The following is an 18,367-nucleotide window of genomic DNA, read 5'->3' on the forward strand; positions in this document are numbered from 1 at the left end:
GATGGCATAGAGCCGATGTGAAGACAGGGAGAGTGTGGATGGTATAGAGCCGATGTGAAGGCAGGGAGAGTGTGGATAGTATAGAGCCGATGTGAAGGCAGGGAGAGTGTGGATGGTATAGAGCCGATGTGAAGTCAGGGAGAGTGTGGATGGTATAGAGCCGATGTGAAGGCAGGGAGAGTGTGGATGGTATAGAGCCGATGTGGAGGCAGGGAGAGTGTGGATGGCATAGAGCCGATGTGAAGACAGGGAGAGTGTGGATAGTATAGAGCCGATGTGAAGGCAGGGAGAGTGTGGATAGTATAGAGCCGATGTGAAGGCAGGGAGAGTGTGGATGGTATAGAGCCAACGTGAAGGCAGGGTGAGTGTTGATGGTATAGAGCCGATGTGAAGACAGGGAGAGTGTGGATTGTATAGAGCCGATGTGAAGACAGGGAGAGTGTGGATGGCATAGAGCCGATGTGAAGACAGGGAGAGTGTGGATGGTATAGAGCTGATGTGGAGGCAGGGAGAGTGTGGATGGCATAGAGCCGATGTGAAGACAGGGAGAGTGTGGATGGCATAGAGCCGATGTGAAGACAGGGAGAGTGTGGATGATATAGAGCTGATGTGGAGGCAGGGAGAGTGTGGATGGCATAGAGCCGATGTGAAGACAGGGAGAGTGTGGATGGTATAGAGCCGATGTGAAGACAGGGAGAGTGTGGATGGTATAAAATCGATGTGAAGGCAGGGAGAGTGTCGATGGTATAGAGCCGATGCGAAGGCAGGGAGAGTGTGGATGGTATAGAGCCGATGTGAAGGCAGGGAGAGTGTGGATGGTATACAGCCGATGCGAAGGCAGGGAGAGTGTGGATGGTATAGAGCCGATGTGAAGGCAGGGAGAGTGTGGATGGTATAGAGCCGATGTGGAGGCAGGGAGAGTGTGGATGGTAAATACGGCAACAGCAGCACGTTAACCTGATTATAATGCCGGTAATAAATAGCGGACTGATAAGAAGTTGGAATTTTATACAAAATTCGAGGTGTAATATTTAATTCCGGTTTAGAAAGTGCCCACTGTGCATGGCAGGGACGGGGCGTACGGACCTCTGTAGGCTTGAGATGTATATCAAAGTGGATGATTAAATCAATGGAATGATTTATGTGTAACGTAATCATCCTCTCTATCAGGAGTAATACCATCAGCTTAAACCCTCAACTCATTTACATAATGAACACAGCTTGAGCAAATCCATGGCTGTCGAACAATAAAAATGTCTCACTACATTATAGCAAAACACATCTTCTCTAGACAAAAACTATACGGTTATTAATCCCAAAAGATCCGAATCTTTCCGGGTGCAATGAAGCGGACAAAACAGTTAGATAGATGGATGAAGAAGCAGATGATTATGAAAGATTTAAAAAGTTAGCCAGCGTAGCCGACGGCTAAATAAGTAATTGACAACGTAAAATTTTAATGAGGTTTTGCGACTAAAGGCTCAATCTAAACCCATTATTTTACTTAATTAGGGGATTTACTCGAATGCAATATGCGAAGTAATTTATCATAGAATCAAAACATTCACCACTTGTGATTTTATCAAAGAATATTTCAGAGAAAATCAATAACGTGGCGTTTTCCACATGTTGCATGGACGAGCACCTTGTCCTTCTACAGAGACCCAATAGCTCATTGTGACACATCAAACGTAATTTTTTAAGACATTTTGTCACATGAGCGAGCTGGGTAGGCTCAGCTTTCAGCCACGAGTGAGTCAGCCAGAATTTCTATTGCCTGTAAGACCATCCATAGCTTTCCTCAGTCCTCATAACAGTTTACAAGATACTCCCGGATCTCTTTTAGCGGTCCTACGGGAGCCGTGTTGTGACATCGTTGTCAGTGGATAATACAGTAGGCCCACGGTATACTTGATCACGACTGCTGGATGACAACATCGACCTCTAGAGACTCTGCTTCAGTTTATGTAGGCTCCAAGATGGAGGACACATCGTCGTAGGTCAGGAAAAAAATATGAGAGCTGTTTGGAAAGAAGTTGGAGAACTCGAGTACAGAGAGACGAGAATTTAGCTGTTGTGATGTCCTTCAGAGCTTAACGATAAGAAGAAAATATTCATGACGATGTTCGGTGTAATTTTAAAGGCTGATAAATCACGAGAGACTTGTGTCTCATATGGTAATAAAAGCGACAAAACACTTTCCATATTCATAAGAAATCTCTGCCCTAAGCTGAGTCAATTGTACGATTCCGACTATATCATGAGCATGTGTTAACGCATCACTTTCACACACGGCATAGCTGTTATTTAAAGTATTTATTCCGTTTGAAATATTGTTTGAAATACATTTCCCCGCCGTGACATTGCTGGAATAGTGCTAAAAGCGGCTTAAAACCATATTCACTCACTCACGTTTTGAAATACGAAAGGCCAAACATTTGTTGTTGTAAATGCTGTTTTGTGGAGAAAAAACAACACATTTTTCATGTTTTTGTGTTTATCGAGCGTGCATAATACAGCTTGGGTTGTATATTCCCCAAGGAGCTGAGAATGATAAACGAGTATACACTGATCCCTTGACCGGGGTAATAATATTAGCGCTTTGAGCATGCTCCGTGCGTATGGGGTCTTGCGCACTATAAGTACACACAATATTTTTCATTATGGCTTGGTACGGGCTATTCGTAAGTGGGTGCCCTCAATGATAATATCGGAATCAAGTTTGAGCTGACAATCCTCTTCCCCTCCTTATCTGATGAAAACACATTCATCATATACATAAGTGACTATGAAATAATTGAATGATATGACCGGATCTATATAGTATATCTACGAATTCATCCGCAGTTGGGAGCTGTGGCGATTTACTTAGGCGTTGAATGTAGCCAATCTTACGTTAGATTGCGCACTTCTTCATATAAGTGTTGGCATTGGGTGATAGGAGTCAGGGCGATCCTCACGTTGTGATACGGCCTGATCCGAGCGCATTTATATCGAGAACTATTTAATGTAGCGGAAGAAGACGGATTACTTGTCTGAGCACGTAAGTCTAGGAGCTGACAAGATGATTACGCCCGTATGGCCCTAGTCGCCTACTTACCACCTACTTAGCTTGTCGACCTCCGCGGGATCGTCCCAGCATTGGCAGCACGAACCCCAAGCAGACCAACGTCACTTCTGAAGGACCGAGGTCCCGCTCAACTCGACGATCATGTCGCCACAGGGATTACTCCGCGCTCAGAGCTCCTCGCCGGGACAGATTCGGTGCATTGCTCTTTGCATGGTTAGGCATTCGGGTGTTGGGCTGCAGGAGAACTGATCTCGCTGATTTGACGACAGATTTTTTCTGTGATTGATTGAAAAAGAATTGTCTTTTTTAGCTCAGATGTACGACTTGTAGCAACTTTTATCTCAACGCCTTGCCGGTCTGTTTCCGGTTGACATATTGTCGGAAATCAGTGTTCTTTAAAGGCGTTTGTTCGTGAACAATTTGGTTTTATGTTGAAACGGGTGTGAATTAAACTTTTAAATCTTTTGAACGTAAATGTAACATTGGTTTCGGGGCAAAAAGTGCGCTGAAGTTTTGAACTGCATCGAAGGGAACTTCACGGTGAGTGAGTGGATGGACGGAAGTTACGCTATTAACAATACTAATAAACCAGTTTCCCAGATTCACCATTATAATAATATTCTGCCTTTTGGTGTGTCAACGCCATACCAACCCGTTATGATCCAGGTTAGAATTGGTCTTCAGCAACGTATGCTTGTCGTAAGATCGGGTGGTCTGGCTCATTGACTTGGTTGATGAATGTCATCGTATCCGAAGTGCTTATGTCGATGCTCATGCTGTCAATCACTGGATTGTCTACTCCGGAATAAATTATTTCCAGACAGCCGTCATACAGCTGGAATATTGATGAGTGCGGCGTCAAACAACAAATAATCAATCGATCAATCGAACAATCAATCAATTAAGACCTTCCCTGTCTCATGGGATCAATCAGTCCAACATTAAACGGACACGCTGTGATACAGCTGAAGAATGTTTCAAAACGGCATTAAACAACACTCACTCTCTCTCTCACTCACTCACTGCAACATCGCTACCACAGGTGTGGGCGGGGACATTACAAGAATTTTGAAATTTGGCCCTTGGGCACGCCAGAAACCTTTGATTGCGGGTTCGAATCCAGGTTCGCCCCGATTATGTTTCTAGGTTTGTCAGCACCATACCCGTGCTCGTGGGTTTCGCCGAAGTGGTAAACGTCTGTGACCTGCATTACTTCGGTCTTTCCTCCCACATTAAGCTGACACGCGGCGATATAACTAATTGTTAAAAGCGGCGTTAAACCCAACTCACAAATACAAGAATCTTGAAATTTGGCCTTCTAATCCCAAGTGTAGTGACATTTATAGGTTTGTGTATTTGAATGTTGAAACGGTTTACGACTGACGTACTATTTCCCTGATGAATTTACAAGTTGTTTGTTTAATCAGATTGGTACGAAATTGCAGACTAACGAAAACATGACAGTTGAAGTGAAACTGTTGAAAGCGGGGTTAAACCAAACTCAGTGACTCACTATTTGGTCCCCAATCGTGATACTGATATAATTTTGGGGTGTCAAACAAAATTCACTCCCTTACTCTATTATTAAATACAATGACAATGGTGGGAACAGGTGGCGTGTGCCCAGGGAATGTCTTTCGTGCAAGAGTTGATTCTCAAATCAAATTAAAATCACTTCTTTTACTCCGATGCGATACCCCTTTGCTTCAGGTTACACACAACCACATGTATTTCCTATAGACTTTTGTATTAATGTTATATTTATTTAGAATAACTAAGCATTTAACAGCTATCACCTGCATATGTGTGCACAGTTTTGAATCAGATCAGCAATAAAATTGTTTACTAACATAGCTAACTCCTTTTCCGGGTACACGAAGCTAAACACACTAACCCCAGTTCCGCACCAAATGCACTTGAAAATATCTGTGGTCACATTCAGCATTCATCATGTTGAAAATGACAGCACGAAATATACACTGTGACACAAAAATGGTCAGTTTTAATTACTCGATGGATGTACATTTCAAAAACATAAAAAGATCTTACACAAAATCATCCAATCACAGCTGACAGATTATTCAATCTGCACTGAAGGCTGATTCTGATTTGTTGTCGCAGACCCTGTAAGATACCAGGACACCTCCGTTGGTGAACCCTGATCGATATTTGACCACCTAGTAAAAAGAAGGCGGGTTCTTCAGCCAATCAGCTGTCAGCTTTCTAAAACTATTCGTCTTAATAGATTTACCGCCTTGATTCGGAAATTTCGAATTATAGAAACGAAAACCCACAGAACAAAAATATTCCTTCGATGGCACTGCCTTCTAGTGTAGTTGCCATGACGTCCAGAAACGTCAAGATATATCCACAACGTTATAATGGCGGTGCCATAAATTCTATTTTCGGAAGTTAATCAGTTCGTTTTCAAGGTACAGAATCACTCGTGCCGAAAATTTAGAAGCCTCGACGCTGATTGGTTGATTTGAAAGGTCACCTGACGCGACCGGCTCTGGAGGTGTCCTCAGACCAGAGAGGTATCGTATCTGTGTAAAAGATCTGATTTTAATGGGATTGGTGTGTCCCTTGTCTTCCATAAGTGAGTGAGTGAGTGAGTGTGGTTTTACGCCGCTTTCAGAAATATTCCAGCAATATCACGGCGGGGGACACCAGAGATGGGCTTCACACATTGTACCCATGTCGGGAATCGCACCCGGGTCTTCGGCGTGACGAGCGAACGCTTTAACCACTAGACTACCCGACCGCCCCCTTGTCTTCTATAAGACCAAGGGTCATTCAAGAGCATGACACCATCGTTACCATCCGGTGTCATCTCATAGAAAGTTCCGGGAACGAAGTAAATCTGTAAGGAGCTTGTAGAAGCCGTTGGTAGATGGATTATGATCATAGATTATCCGCAATGGACTCTGCCCGTCAACTAAGAACACAATTGCAGTCTACCTCACATTTAAACTAATCGTGGAGATTATTGAAATAATGTACAAATCAGTGACTCGGAATATGAGTCGACTCCGAGCAATACATGCCAGAGAATCACGTCAGTTGACAAACCTATTAAAAGATCACAAAGAAGAAATCACCCTATCACATTTACAATTCCCGTTCTAATCAATTTTGCGCAAATATTTTATGTTTGCCCCATGAAGAGCTCTTAACGTCCTGCTAAACATCAGCATCTTCTATTATCATCCACAAGTAACCGGAAGTAGAGTAGTGCCGGGGACAGACGATGTCTCTGACCTTTGGGGTTTCGGACGGTCGCCATCCGGTCATCCGCAGTCTGGATTTAAATGCCACGACCCATTATACCAGGCCTCTTTTAACAGGTTTACATGTCTCAACATAGGAACTCGCCAATTGTCTGTTTGTCTGTTTTATAGCTTCGTTGATAATGCATTAGCCTAATAAAACAGCAATGGTTACATTATATTTGTGACTAGTTCTGTGATTTATTTGTCTGTGAACCTTTCGTAAAAGCATTTTCTTGATTTATGTCCAACGTGTAAAAAAATAAGTGAGTAATGGAGACATTTTTGAAGTTACACTTTCTATTATAACGTCAGTATATCTTGGCTATGGTATAAATGTCCTGTATTGTACTGTATTGTATGTGTTTTATTGTAATATTGAACGTAGTGTCGTTATAGCCTATAGTAGGTGAGGTGAAATGAGGTTTAATGTCGCGTTCAAGATTATTTCACGTATATAGTACATGCACGTGGGTGTATGGCGGCTTGTACTTGTCCGGATTGATGTCGGTTTTATAGCGTTAGCACACTGAGATCATGCCGCAGTTTAACGTGGATAGCCCATTTAGACACATTATACTGACTCGTAGCTGACCAGTACTTGTTTTAGTCCTTTTAACGTCTTCTGGTACGACGGGACAAGAGGATCGAGCCCCGACCTTCCGCTCGCCGGGCAGACGTTCTATCCACTAGACCAGAGAGACAGTCGCCTGTATAGTAAGTAGACGGGACAGGAAGGGCTTATTATTCTTTCTGTAGGGTCACGTGCCTTCAACGTGCCAGGGTGCGATGTTCGTTGATACGAATTCACGATTCATCCCGAATACAACCCTAAATCGGAATAATGCTGTGGTGAGTCTGGTGACACAACAATGTCTTGCGTCAATGTCGTTTATTCGGTTAAATTCAATTACAGAAATGTACGTTCACACAGCGACACTCGCAGCCGCAACGTCCCGTTTCCTAGTAACCTACATACGTCACATATACAATCGCACAGAACATTACTTGCCAGACATCGAACGCGTTCACTTTGTGGGAGGCGCCATCTTGAATGAAGTCTCGCTCTCGCGAGATCTCGTTTAACTTGTGTTTACAAACATTCACATACAAATCGTGCTCGTGGGTTACATCAAAGTTGTAAACGTCTACGATCTGCATGATTTCAGCTTTCCTCCATCAATCTGATTCATGGCACACCGAGATATAATGCTACTACTGTTCAAGCGTCTCTAACAGACTTGCAAACTCCCCACTGACCTCGTTTTGATTCTTGAGATAGCCTGTTACAAACAATCTTCTACCGCCGTCTCTTTAGTGATTTCAAGTTCCCGATCGCGATGTTTTGATTCCCGCAGTCGCAAGAAAGAACACAGATGGTACAGACAAATATCAAGCACCACTATTCTTAAAGTGAGTGTGTAAGTATTGTTTCACGTCGCCTTTAGCAAAATACCATCTTTATCACAGCGAAGGGCTTCGCACATAGACCCCCATGTGGGGAATCAAACCCCGGCATGACGAACGAACGCTTTAACCACTCGCCTACCCTACCGTCCCTCGTGAAGCATTGTAATGCCACTTGTAACACTATGTGACATGTGTCAGTCCCTCCCCACAGGGAACATCAGTGGCAATATTCATCTCTACGGAAAACGTTCTAGGGCAGTTCATGTCCCAGACCTCGCCTTTTCAAAAGTAATCTGAGTACGAAGGCATTGTCTATGCGTTACAAGGCTCTGAGCTGAATTAGATGTGCCGTGGATATATCTTCAGAAGCGGGTCCAGAGTTTTTATAAAGGAGTCTGTGTGGGACCATATTTTAAGGTGATCAGTTTGAGGTCCATTTGTGATTTTCCAATGGGGGTTCAAACGCCATGTCCGGATACTGTCCGGATTAAACGGGTTTTCATTTATAGAATGTTACTGTCTGGATTATCGAGGTTTTATGGTATATCAAGTTAATGTCCAGATTAACAGGGTTTTGCTCTTGAGAATGTTACTGTCCGGATTATCGGGGTTCCACTGTATATAAGTTGATTAACTTTTTTAGGTTCCGACATCAATACGGATATCCCACTCGATATGTTTGTGTCTGCAACTTAGTGACGATAAAAATGATATGACTCAAACAGTGATAAAGTGACATTTAATTTCCATTCAATTTGCAATACAATCACGTATTCCTGACATAATGTATTCACCACAAGACAAAACTTTACGTATTAATGGCCCCAGCGAACCCTTTAACAATGAATAGCCTGGGAATGTTCATTTGGAAAGCACTAAGTTAGCTGTCGCCGCATCGCCGACGCTCACGTAAGCTTTATGCATCATGGGCCATAAGACTGCAACACTTCGAAGTTAAATTTTCGTATTGCATAGAGCTTCTCGCCAGGGCATTTCATTAACGACCAAACAGAAATATCTTCATTTGAAAATCGTACCATGACCGATTACAATACATTATTAATTCATAATCGACATCATAAGTCGGTACTATACATGTTAATGCGACAACATGGCGCGTGGAATCTTTAACGTCGCGTCAGAAAAAAAACTGTGCATTCAACTAACTGCATCATTTCACCGGTGCATGCTTCACATAAATCTCAAACAAGCCAAACATGGTCACCAGATGAAATAACAGAAGCAGTAAAATGGCAATTAAATATGTCTGGTTTTGCAGCGATTTGCTGCCCGGAGACATTAAATCACACTCATGTTTCGTTTCAAGATCTGGATTTTGATTTACGTCCTTTCCACGTGTCCATCGTTCTGAGCATGCGCGCCAACACACGCCGTGCCTCGCTGACACTTTACGCACGTGCCAAACAACACGTTTTCCACGTGCAGGTGCGTGTGCGTTACACGTTTCAAGGCGTTTTCGTTCGTTCTTTGCTAAAAGAGCACAGCTATTGGCTTTCCGACAACATGGCCATTGTCAGATGCACGCGCACGGTGCCCGTGTAATTGACGCTTGTGCCTGTTTATTGATTTGCACCGATCAAGGTTGTGCGGAACTTGATATCAGTAAATCAGATCGATCGTTTCATACTCTTCGTCCTCATTGTATTTGGGCTTGTCGAACGTATCGATGTCGGGAAGTCTGAAACAGATATTGAAAGCATTTACAACAAATTACTTTCTGAGTGAAGGGTCATAGCGTGGATGTGTTTCCTCCGTTTTGTTTTAATGCAGCGCTATCTCTGACACAAACAGGGGAATTCATATGTTGTTGTTAATTTGTTTGTTCGTTGCTTAATGCTCCATTCAGACATGTTCCAGCTATATAATGGAAGCCGGTAAATAATGGAATCGCGGATAGACAAGCCAGTGGTAGATATCATGAGCAACGACCCAAGCTGTCAGGATGCTTTCAAACAGTCAGTTTTCCCTTTATGTCGAGCAATATTCCAGCAGCTCTAGGTACAATCGACCATAGTCTTTTTTCAAGAAGATTTCAAAAAGCGTCATGCGACTTTTCCTCTAAAGTTCTTTGATCAGGGTCACAGTGAGTGAGTGAGTATGGTTTTACGCCGCTTTTACCAATATCACCGAAATATCATGCCGGGAGATACCAGAAATGGGCTTCACCCATTGTAACATGTCGGGAATCGAACCCGTGACGAGTGAACGCTTTAACCACTGGGCTACCTGACCGCCCGATCAGGGTTACAAGATTCAATTCCTTAATACGACTTTAAAAAGGATTTATGGTAAACATGAGGAGGACATTTCCAAGTCTGACGCATCAGTGACCACAATGGTTCAATTCCTTATAATAACCTGTTCCTATATGTTCCCGTGTTTTTTTAAGTGAACACAATTTTTAACGAAATCCGATTGGTGATGCTTGGACATTTTATCAACTTTGGTCCCCCTTCCAGAGGGGGCGGCGAGGTGGTTGCTGATTTGGTTTGGGACCGTGTTGTCGTACTCGAGACAGTTTGCGGATTATGAGGAGTTGCCTCCCTTGGCGACTATTAAACGCATAAAGGTCGCTTTGGTTACGACAGTCTTACTTATAAGTTCTGCCTTCGTGTTTGGGACGGGTGGAACAGGGTACACTCGACTTTTTCGCGAACACCTGGATCACCACTATTTGATAGTGATGCTTATGATGTAATAGGAGTCGTACAACGGACGCTACTTTTAGCAGAGATTTCTAATGCTTATGGCAATAGATTTGTCGCTTGTATTCCCGATGATCAAGTCACCGAGTCAGACCACCCGATCCCTTTAGCCTCTAACGACTAGATCAGGGTTGCATTCGAACCCTGAATCCCCATGGGTACATCTGATGTAGAGAACCGACACCCTACCCCCACACAACAACTGGCTGACATTGACTCTTTAATGAAAAAACGGACCAAGGAACTTTAAACCGAGTGGGTATTAACGCCGCTTTTAAACTGCTGCAAATGTCGTAGCATTAAGACATAACTAGACATAACCTTTTCGCGAACACCGGGTGTGATCAGTATTATATAAAGACTCATAAACCAGCTTACGGAATAGTCCGAATCACCGCACAATGGCCTTTGCTTTGAGCAGAGAATATTGCGCCAAACATTTACTCGCCCTTAAAATACTTGACAATGGTAAAAATAAGATAAGGACATAAGATCCTTTTTAAACGTTCATGTGGACCGGCTGTAAAGTGAGAGATTAAGCACTTCATCAGTACAAACTACACCATTAAGCACTGATGGCTCGCATCAAAAGTCTCGTGTTATTAGCCTAACGGTTGGGATCGGGATGTCCTTAGAAGTGACTGTCGTTATCTGTCCAGCCTTCTACTAAACATATTACAACAAACCAGAGATAGTGCCAGTTCACACCTTCATGTAAGACACTGTCAGGTTGGACGCAGATAAATCAATCTGATCTCCCTGGCTGAAGAGCTCTCAAAAGGGCGATCATCGCGACAGCTTATTAACCGGCAATTGAGCGTCTTTGAAACGGCGACATCATAGGCGTCAGTTACACCATCTAAAGCTTCTCTCAGACGTACACGCCACTGTAATGTTTCCTGACCGGGGTAGAGTCGCAATGGACCCTTAACGCTCAACACACTTTGAACTTATTTCCTTTGATTAACTCTACAGAACAACACAGTAAATCCGAGTGTAAGTCTATAAGCCGTTCTGGCGCATTAAGAAGTGGACGCCATTAACGGACACGCGGTTCTCTTGGCTGCTTCCAATGAAGTGGATATCAGCTCATACGTGACAATGTCTTGCAACATTCGGAAAAGGACTCCACTTTGAGATCGTCAAGAGTCGCTAAATACACTGTCTATTCCGAATACAGGATATTTACCATCACAAAACAAACTCGCGTGATAACCTTATATCAGAAAGATGAATTCCTATGTATTGTCTTATAAGGTCTTCATAATGACCTGGGTTCCAACCCCTCCATAATGACAAAAGGTGTCTACTAAAAGGTTATGTAAAAGTGACCCCAGAACCCTGTTGCTGGTCGTAAGGGGCGACCGAGTTGGGTTACCCGTGATTATCCGGTTAGAATTGATCTTCAGCAACCCATGCTTGTGAAATTCGACCCCCATGTTCCCTGAGACGTCAAGTAAATGCCACATGTTGTGAAATTGATATGACGTAGATGATATCGCCTAGTATACCATCTTCCCGAATCAAGCGAATCCACTGGCCTGTTAAACTAACATCTAGTCTCTGAAATGAACATATCGTACTGAAAAAAACAGTTGTTCAGTTATCTAAATAAAAATATAATAATAAAAGGGAGCCCAGTGACTCTCTTCATTTTCAGATACTGCAGTAATCTAGACTTGCCAAACATTATAGACTTGCATGGGCTGTATTTGATATATATTTGTATCAGGGTCTGTAAGACAGACTACTGGTCTGTATCAAAGCCTAGTTTCTACCCTTGCCACGTCAAGGCCACTTTTCTTGGCTCGGTCCTGGCGCCACCTCATGTAGATCACGAGTTGTGCCCCTTGTAATGAAAACGCGATATCCAATCAGATCGCTGTTCTCATCTCGTAGCTGACTACCAAAGGCGACGACCTCGTCGATCAGACAACAAAAACATTCGCGATTTCACCCTGTCACAAAAACATAGACAATCGTTGTGGGGTTTAAACATGAAAAAGACATACTCGTGTCAACAAAGACAGGCAGCGGTAAATCACTTTCATACGAAGGTGTACTAGTCGTGGATGTTGATTTTGTGAAGCGTTCTCTGATTGGACTATCGATATGTGCGATAGTCCAATCATATTTAGCACAGGAAAGTGGGCTTGGTGTAGCAAGGGTGGAAACAAGACTTTGATAGAAAAGTGAGTGGACGCTCCTGCCTCGGGAAAGATGCTATTACCAAATACATCGACATTGAAAAACCATTCAAACATGGGTGTATACTCTCTTTTCCCGGCAGTTTAGTAAGTCCAGACACGTGAAGATCCGGGGTAGAAGAGGTCTTCAGCAACCCATAACTTGCCGTAAAAGGCGACTATGCTTGTCGTAAGAGGCGACTAACGGGATCGGGTGGTCAGGCTCGCTGACTTGGTTGATGCATGTCATCGTATCCCAATTGCGTCCTAATGGTGTCAATCACTGGATTGTCTGGTCCAGGCTCGATTACTTACAGACCGCCGTCATATAGCTGGAATATTGCTGAGTGCGGTGTTAAACAACAAACAAACAAACAAAGCAAGTCTATCTCAGAGGCCAGTGTTAACACAGCACTGTGTCAATTCATCGCACATTGAAAAGACGAATTCCCTATATCTTTCTAATTGTTCAACATGTCAGCGTCAAACTACAGACATATTTTTTCATCATTTCGTAACACATAAATCATTATTGAAAATTTCAGGAATGGAAAGGACGTCTTCGAGGTATAGGTCAGATGAACGATGCCGTTCTTGGAACTTTACACATAATTGTCGGAAACCTTCCGGATATTTGTCGGGCTGTTATCCGGCTATATGTTTTCCAGGCATGTAAAACCGATTTATTTCTCACGCTGTTCCGTTTCAGAGGAAACATATCGAGTTCAAACTTTCGAAGGATTTAACTGCATGTATTGAAATATATTGAGTTCCACTGTCCTGAATGGATTTAACACTTGTTAAGGTTAATCACGGCTAGTCGTTAATGTCACTTAAATGATGTAAATTGGTACCCGGTAGAAAGTGGATGTAATTCTATTGTCTCGCGCTGTGCATATCCCATTGAAAATATACAAGTAGTACACTGTACCTTAAGGCAGAGCCAAAATGTGACATTAACACTTCCAGATGTCAATGAGTGTGTTTACCAAAACAAAGGCATGTTTTTTAAGTTGGCATGTGAGTGGGTATGGTTTTACGCCGCTTTAGCTATCATTCATTAATATCACAGCGGGGGTAACCAGAAATGGGCTTCACACATTGAACCCATATGGAGAATCGAACCCGAGCCTTCAACGTGACTAGCGAACACTTTAACCACTAGGCCACCCAATCACCCCTAGTTGTAGTTTTACTCCACAGTCTGCAATGAGACAGCTCTACCACGGCAACCTGTAAACAAACGAGACTGGAGCAGATAAACCAGTGGTTGATATTATGAGCAACGTCCGCGCCGTCAGAGTACGATGCCAGGCAATCGAGCCTGACCACTTGATTCATTTAGCCTCCTCTTACCGCAAACACTGATAGCATGGGACCAATTCTGACCGAAATTACCACGTGGTGTCTGCGAGGAGGCTGGATTTCACACCACTTTGAGGGGCGGTCGGGTAGCCTAGCGGGTAAGCGTTCGATCGTCACGTCGAAGACCCGGGTTCGATTCCCGACATTTGTACAACGTGTGAAGCCCACTTCTGGTGTCCCCCGCCGTGATATTGCTGGAATATTGCTAAAAGAGGCGTAAAACCATATTCACTCACTGCACCACTTTGACGTTATTTCAGCCATATCAATGGACCAAGAATATATTCACACTTTGCACCCGTGAAGGGATTCGAACCTGGGCATGACAAGCAAACGTCTTTGCCACTAGCCTATCCTCCTCCTGGAGATCAGTTGTCGGACTTTCATTTTTGTGGAAGCCTCGGTGGCTGAGTAGATTAGGTAGCTGACTTTGTGTGCTGGCAATAAGGTGCCTCACTCTGGCAGTGTGGGTTCGAACCTCGGACTGGACTGAACCCAAATAAGTACGAGAATCTGTACTTTACTAAAGATGTGTTATCCCAAATATAACAATTGTTATTTTGACCACGTTCTAAATGACATTTTGTGTTCATTGTGTGTTCATAGCTTTCGGCCATGGGAGCCGTGCCAATTTTACACTTGTCAGAGGGGTATACAAAGTACGTGATCTAGACTACCACTTGTCGGACTTTCATTTTGTGGAAGCCTCGGTGGCTGATAGGGCGAGGTCGCTGACTTTGTGCGCTGGCGATTAGGTGCCTCACTCTTGTAGTGTAGGTTCGAATCCCGGACTGGACTCAACCCAAAAAAGTACGATAATCAGTACTTTACTAAGAATATAACATAACATAAATATAAAATATAACATTTGTTGCTAGAGATCAGTATAAATGGACAACCAGTGAGTTAGGAATAACTTACAATGCTACACTGTGTAATTGCATGGGAAATGCGTCATCTGTCATCCAGGTAGCCTGGAGGTTAAAGCGTTCGATCGTTTCGATTGCCAACATAGGTTATATATAGTGAAGCCCTTTTCTGGTTTCCGATGCCTTTTATATTGCTTGAATATTGCTAAAAGCGGCATAAAACCATACTCACTCATTCATTGTTTTAACCTACTTTGCATATGACTTAAGAACGGTCAGCTGTTCCTCCTTGACGACCTTTGGGTCCAGCCTCCCATCCTTCAGGTCCCGAGCCTGCTTCTTCATCAGGAAGCTGGAGAACTTGCTGAGGGCGTTGCCCAGGGGGTTCATGTCTCTCTGGGGGGACGGGGGACGCTGTCGCGGGGGCATGACGTATTTCTGATCTGACATGTCCAGCGGGTTGTCGCAGATGTTGTCATGCATCGACATGAACAGCGGGATGTAGCACATGTAGTCGAGGAAGGAGATCTGGAATGTTGCAAGGACACATATGGACAAACAGACCCCGACTTTGAGTTGGGGGCACAGGTGGCCCAGTCGTCTAAAGCGCCGCAAATTCACTGTGCAGAGTTGGGTCACTTGAGCATGCCAGAAATCTATGATCGTGGGTTAGAACCCTGTTCGCCCCGATTATGTTTCTAGGTTTATCAGCACCATACCCGTGTTCGCAAGGTTTCACCAAAGTGGTAAACGTATAAGACCTGCATCACTTTGGGCTTTCTTCTAATATCAAGCTCATACGCCGTGATATTCTTCAATACTGTTCAAAGCAGCGTTAAACCCTACTCCCACACACTAAACTGCGGCATGGTCTCTCTGTGGGGTGGGACTATACAACCGGCACAAATCTAGACTAGAACAAGACAGACAGACTCACACACACACAGACGTGCATCAACAATCTTAAACGCAACCTTAAACTCCATTTCACCTCACCCACCTCGTCCCATGGCCTTAAGAAACATAATTCCCGTGGTATGAGGTGCGCGTAGATGACGTTGCCGACACTCACCTCCCCCCACGAGTTCGGCTCCATCTTCTCCATGATGTACTCCTGCTGCTTCCAGTTGAGTCCTCCTGCGATCAGCTCGATCTTCAGCGACTCCGATGTGATGAAGTTCGTCTGTCTGTCAGAACCCACGTTGTGGTAGAACATCGCCTTGTACAAGTCCAACTTCCGCTCAATGTCAGCCAGGTTGCAGATCTCGAGATAATGCTTGCTGATGGAGCTGGGGAGAACAAGGTTTTCAAATTATTCCAGCAACGATGAGCAAGTTAATGTCGACCCGACTATAACTAACAGGATGTCCATTATGCATTGTTTTATATTTTGAGACAGAATATAGCTTAATTACAAACACCCGGGACACCACAAAAATGTATTTTATAAAACAGCCCCTTCATAAAAGGATGACCTGGGCATCGGCATCCTGCGTTTGTAATTTGCTGCACCATCGTATGTACACTACTCGGGAGTGTTGCTGCACAGCGTATGTACACTACTCGGGAGTGTTGCTGCACAGCGTATGCACTCTACTCAGAAGCGTTGCTGCACCAGCGTATGCATTCTACTCAAGAGTGTTGCTGCACCAGCGTATGCATTCTACTCAAGAGTGTTGCTGCACAGCGTATGCATTCTACTCAAGAGGGTTGCTGCACAGCATATGTACACTACTCAGGAGTGTTGCTGCACATAGATGTTCACTACTCGGGAGTGTTGCTGCACAGCGTATGCACTCTACTCAAGAGGGTTGCTGCACAGCGTATGTTCACTACTCAGAGGTGTTGCTGGACCAGCGTATACTCTCTACTCAGGAGAGTTGCTGCACCAGCGTATGCACTCTACTTAGGAGAGTTGCTGCACAGCGTATGCACTCTACTTAGGAGAGTTGCTGCACCAGCGTATGCCCTCTACTTAGGAGAGTTGCTGCACAGCGTATGCACTCTACTTAGGAGTGTTGTTGCACAGCGTATGCACTCGACCCAGGAGTGTTGTTGCACAGCGTATGCTCTCTACTCAGGAGAGTTGCTGCACCAGCGTATGCACTCTACTTAGGAGAGTTGCTGCACAGCGTATGCACCTTACTTAGGAGTGTTGTTGCACAGCGTATGCACTCTACTTAGGAGAGTTGCTGCACCAGCGTATGCACTTTACTTAGGAGAGTTGCTGCACAGCGTATGCACTCTACTTAGGAGTGTTGTTGCACAGCGTATGCACTCGACCCAGGAGTGTTGTTGCACAGCGTATGCACTCTACTCAGGAGAGTTGCTGCACCAGCGTATGCACTCTACTTAGGAGAGTTGCTGCACAGCGTATGCACCTTACTTAGGAGTGTTGTTGCACAGCGTATGCACTCTACCCAGGAGTGTTGTTGCACAGCGTATGCACTCTACCCAGGAGTATTGCGGCACCGGCGTATGCACTCTACTCAGGCGCGTTGCTGCACCAGCGTATGCACTCTACTTAGGAGAGTTGCTGCACAGCGTATGCACCTTACTTAGGAGTGTTGTTGCACAGCGTATGCACTCTACTTAGGAGAGTTGCTGCACCAGCGTATGCACTTTACTTAGGAGAGTTGCTGCACAGCGTATGCACTCTACTTAGGAGTGTTGTTGCACAGCGTATGCACTCGACCCAGGAGTGTTGTTGCACAGCGTATGCACTCTACTCAGGAGAGTTGCTGCACCAGCGTATGCACTCTACTTAGGAGAGTTGCTGCACAGCGTATGCACCTTACTTAGGAGTGTTGTTGCACAGCGTATGCACTCTACCCAGGAGTGTTGTTGCACAGCGTATGCACTCTACCCAGGAGTATTGCGGCACCGGCGTATGCACTCTACTCAGGCGCGTTGTTGCACAGCGTATGCACTCTACTTAGGAGAGTTGCTGCACAGCGTATGCACCTTACTTAGGAGTGTTGTTGCACAGCGTATGCACTCTACCCAGGAGTGTTGTTGCACAGCGTATGCACTCTACCCAGGAGTATTGCTGCACAGCGTATGCACTCTACTCAGGAGTGTTGCTGCACAGCGTATGTACTCTTCCCAGGAGTATTGCTGCACAGCGTATGCACTCTACTCAGGAGTGTTGCTGCACAGCGTATGTACTCTTCCCAGGAGTATTGCTGCACAGCGTATGCTCTCTACTCAGGAGCGTTGCCGCGTTAATACATCTCAGTGAGAAAAAGAAGCGAAAAGAGCTTTTCAGGTGAACTTGTCATTCTAAATGCACAATCGATATCGCTGCTGTGCTGAATGTGACAGATGTGGCGTATATGTGAGGTACTTACTCCATCTGTGTAACCCGCTCGCACAGAGCCGTGATCACAGCGAACATACGGAATGTCACCTGACTAGCATCATCTATGTCCAACACCTGAATAAAACAAAGAAATATATAGTTTTTTATTTC

At 44.3% G+C, this 18,367-nt stretch overlaps 1 protein-coding gene across 1 annotated transcript in view; it reads right to left on the bottom strand.

The window, feature by feature from the left end:
- Positions 1–8,479: 8,479 nt before the first annotated feature.
- Positions 8,480–18,367, bottom strand: part of LOC124133067 — a 32,830-nt gene continuing 22,942 nt past the window's right edge. Inside the window, exons 12-15 of the mRNA XM_046497292.2 lie at positions 18,246–18,331; positions 15,968–16,184; positions 15,149–15,423; positions 8,480–9,448 (exon numbers count right to left, since the gene is read on the bottom strand). Of these exons, the coding sequence (XP_046353248.2) occupies positions 9,370–9,448; positions 15,149–15,423; positions 15,968–16,184; positions 18,246–18,331 (657 nt within the window). The 3' untranslated portion in view covers positions 8,480–9,369. The remainder of the gene's footprint in view (positions 9,449–15,148; positions 15,424–15,967; positions 16,185–18,245; positions 18,332–18,367) is intronic.

This window comes from Haliotis rufescens, unplaced genomic scaffold, assembly GCF_023055435.1.
Source record: "Haliotis rufescens isolate VD_foot unplaced genomic scaffold, xgHalRufe1.0.p SCAF_23, whole genome shotgun sequence".
Classification (NCBI taxonomy): Eukaryota; Metazoa; Mollusca; class Gastropoda; order Lepetellida; family Haliotidae; genus Haliotis; species Haliotis rufescens.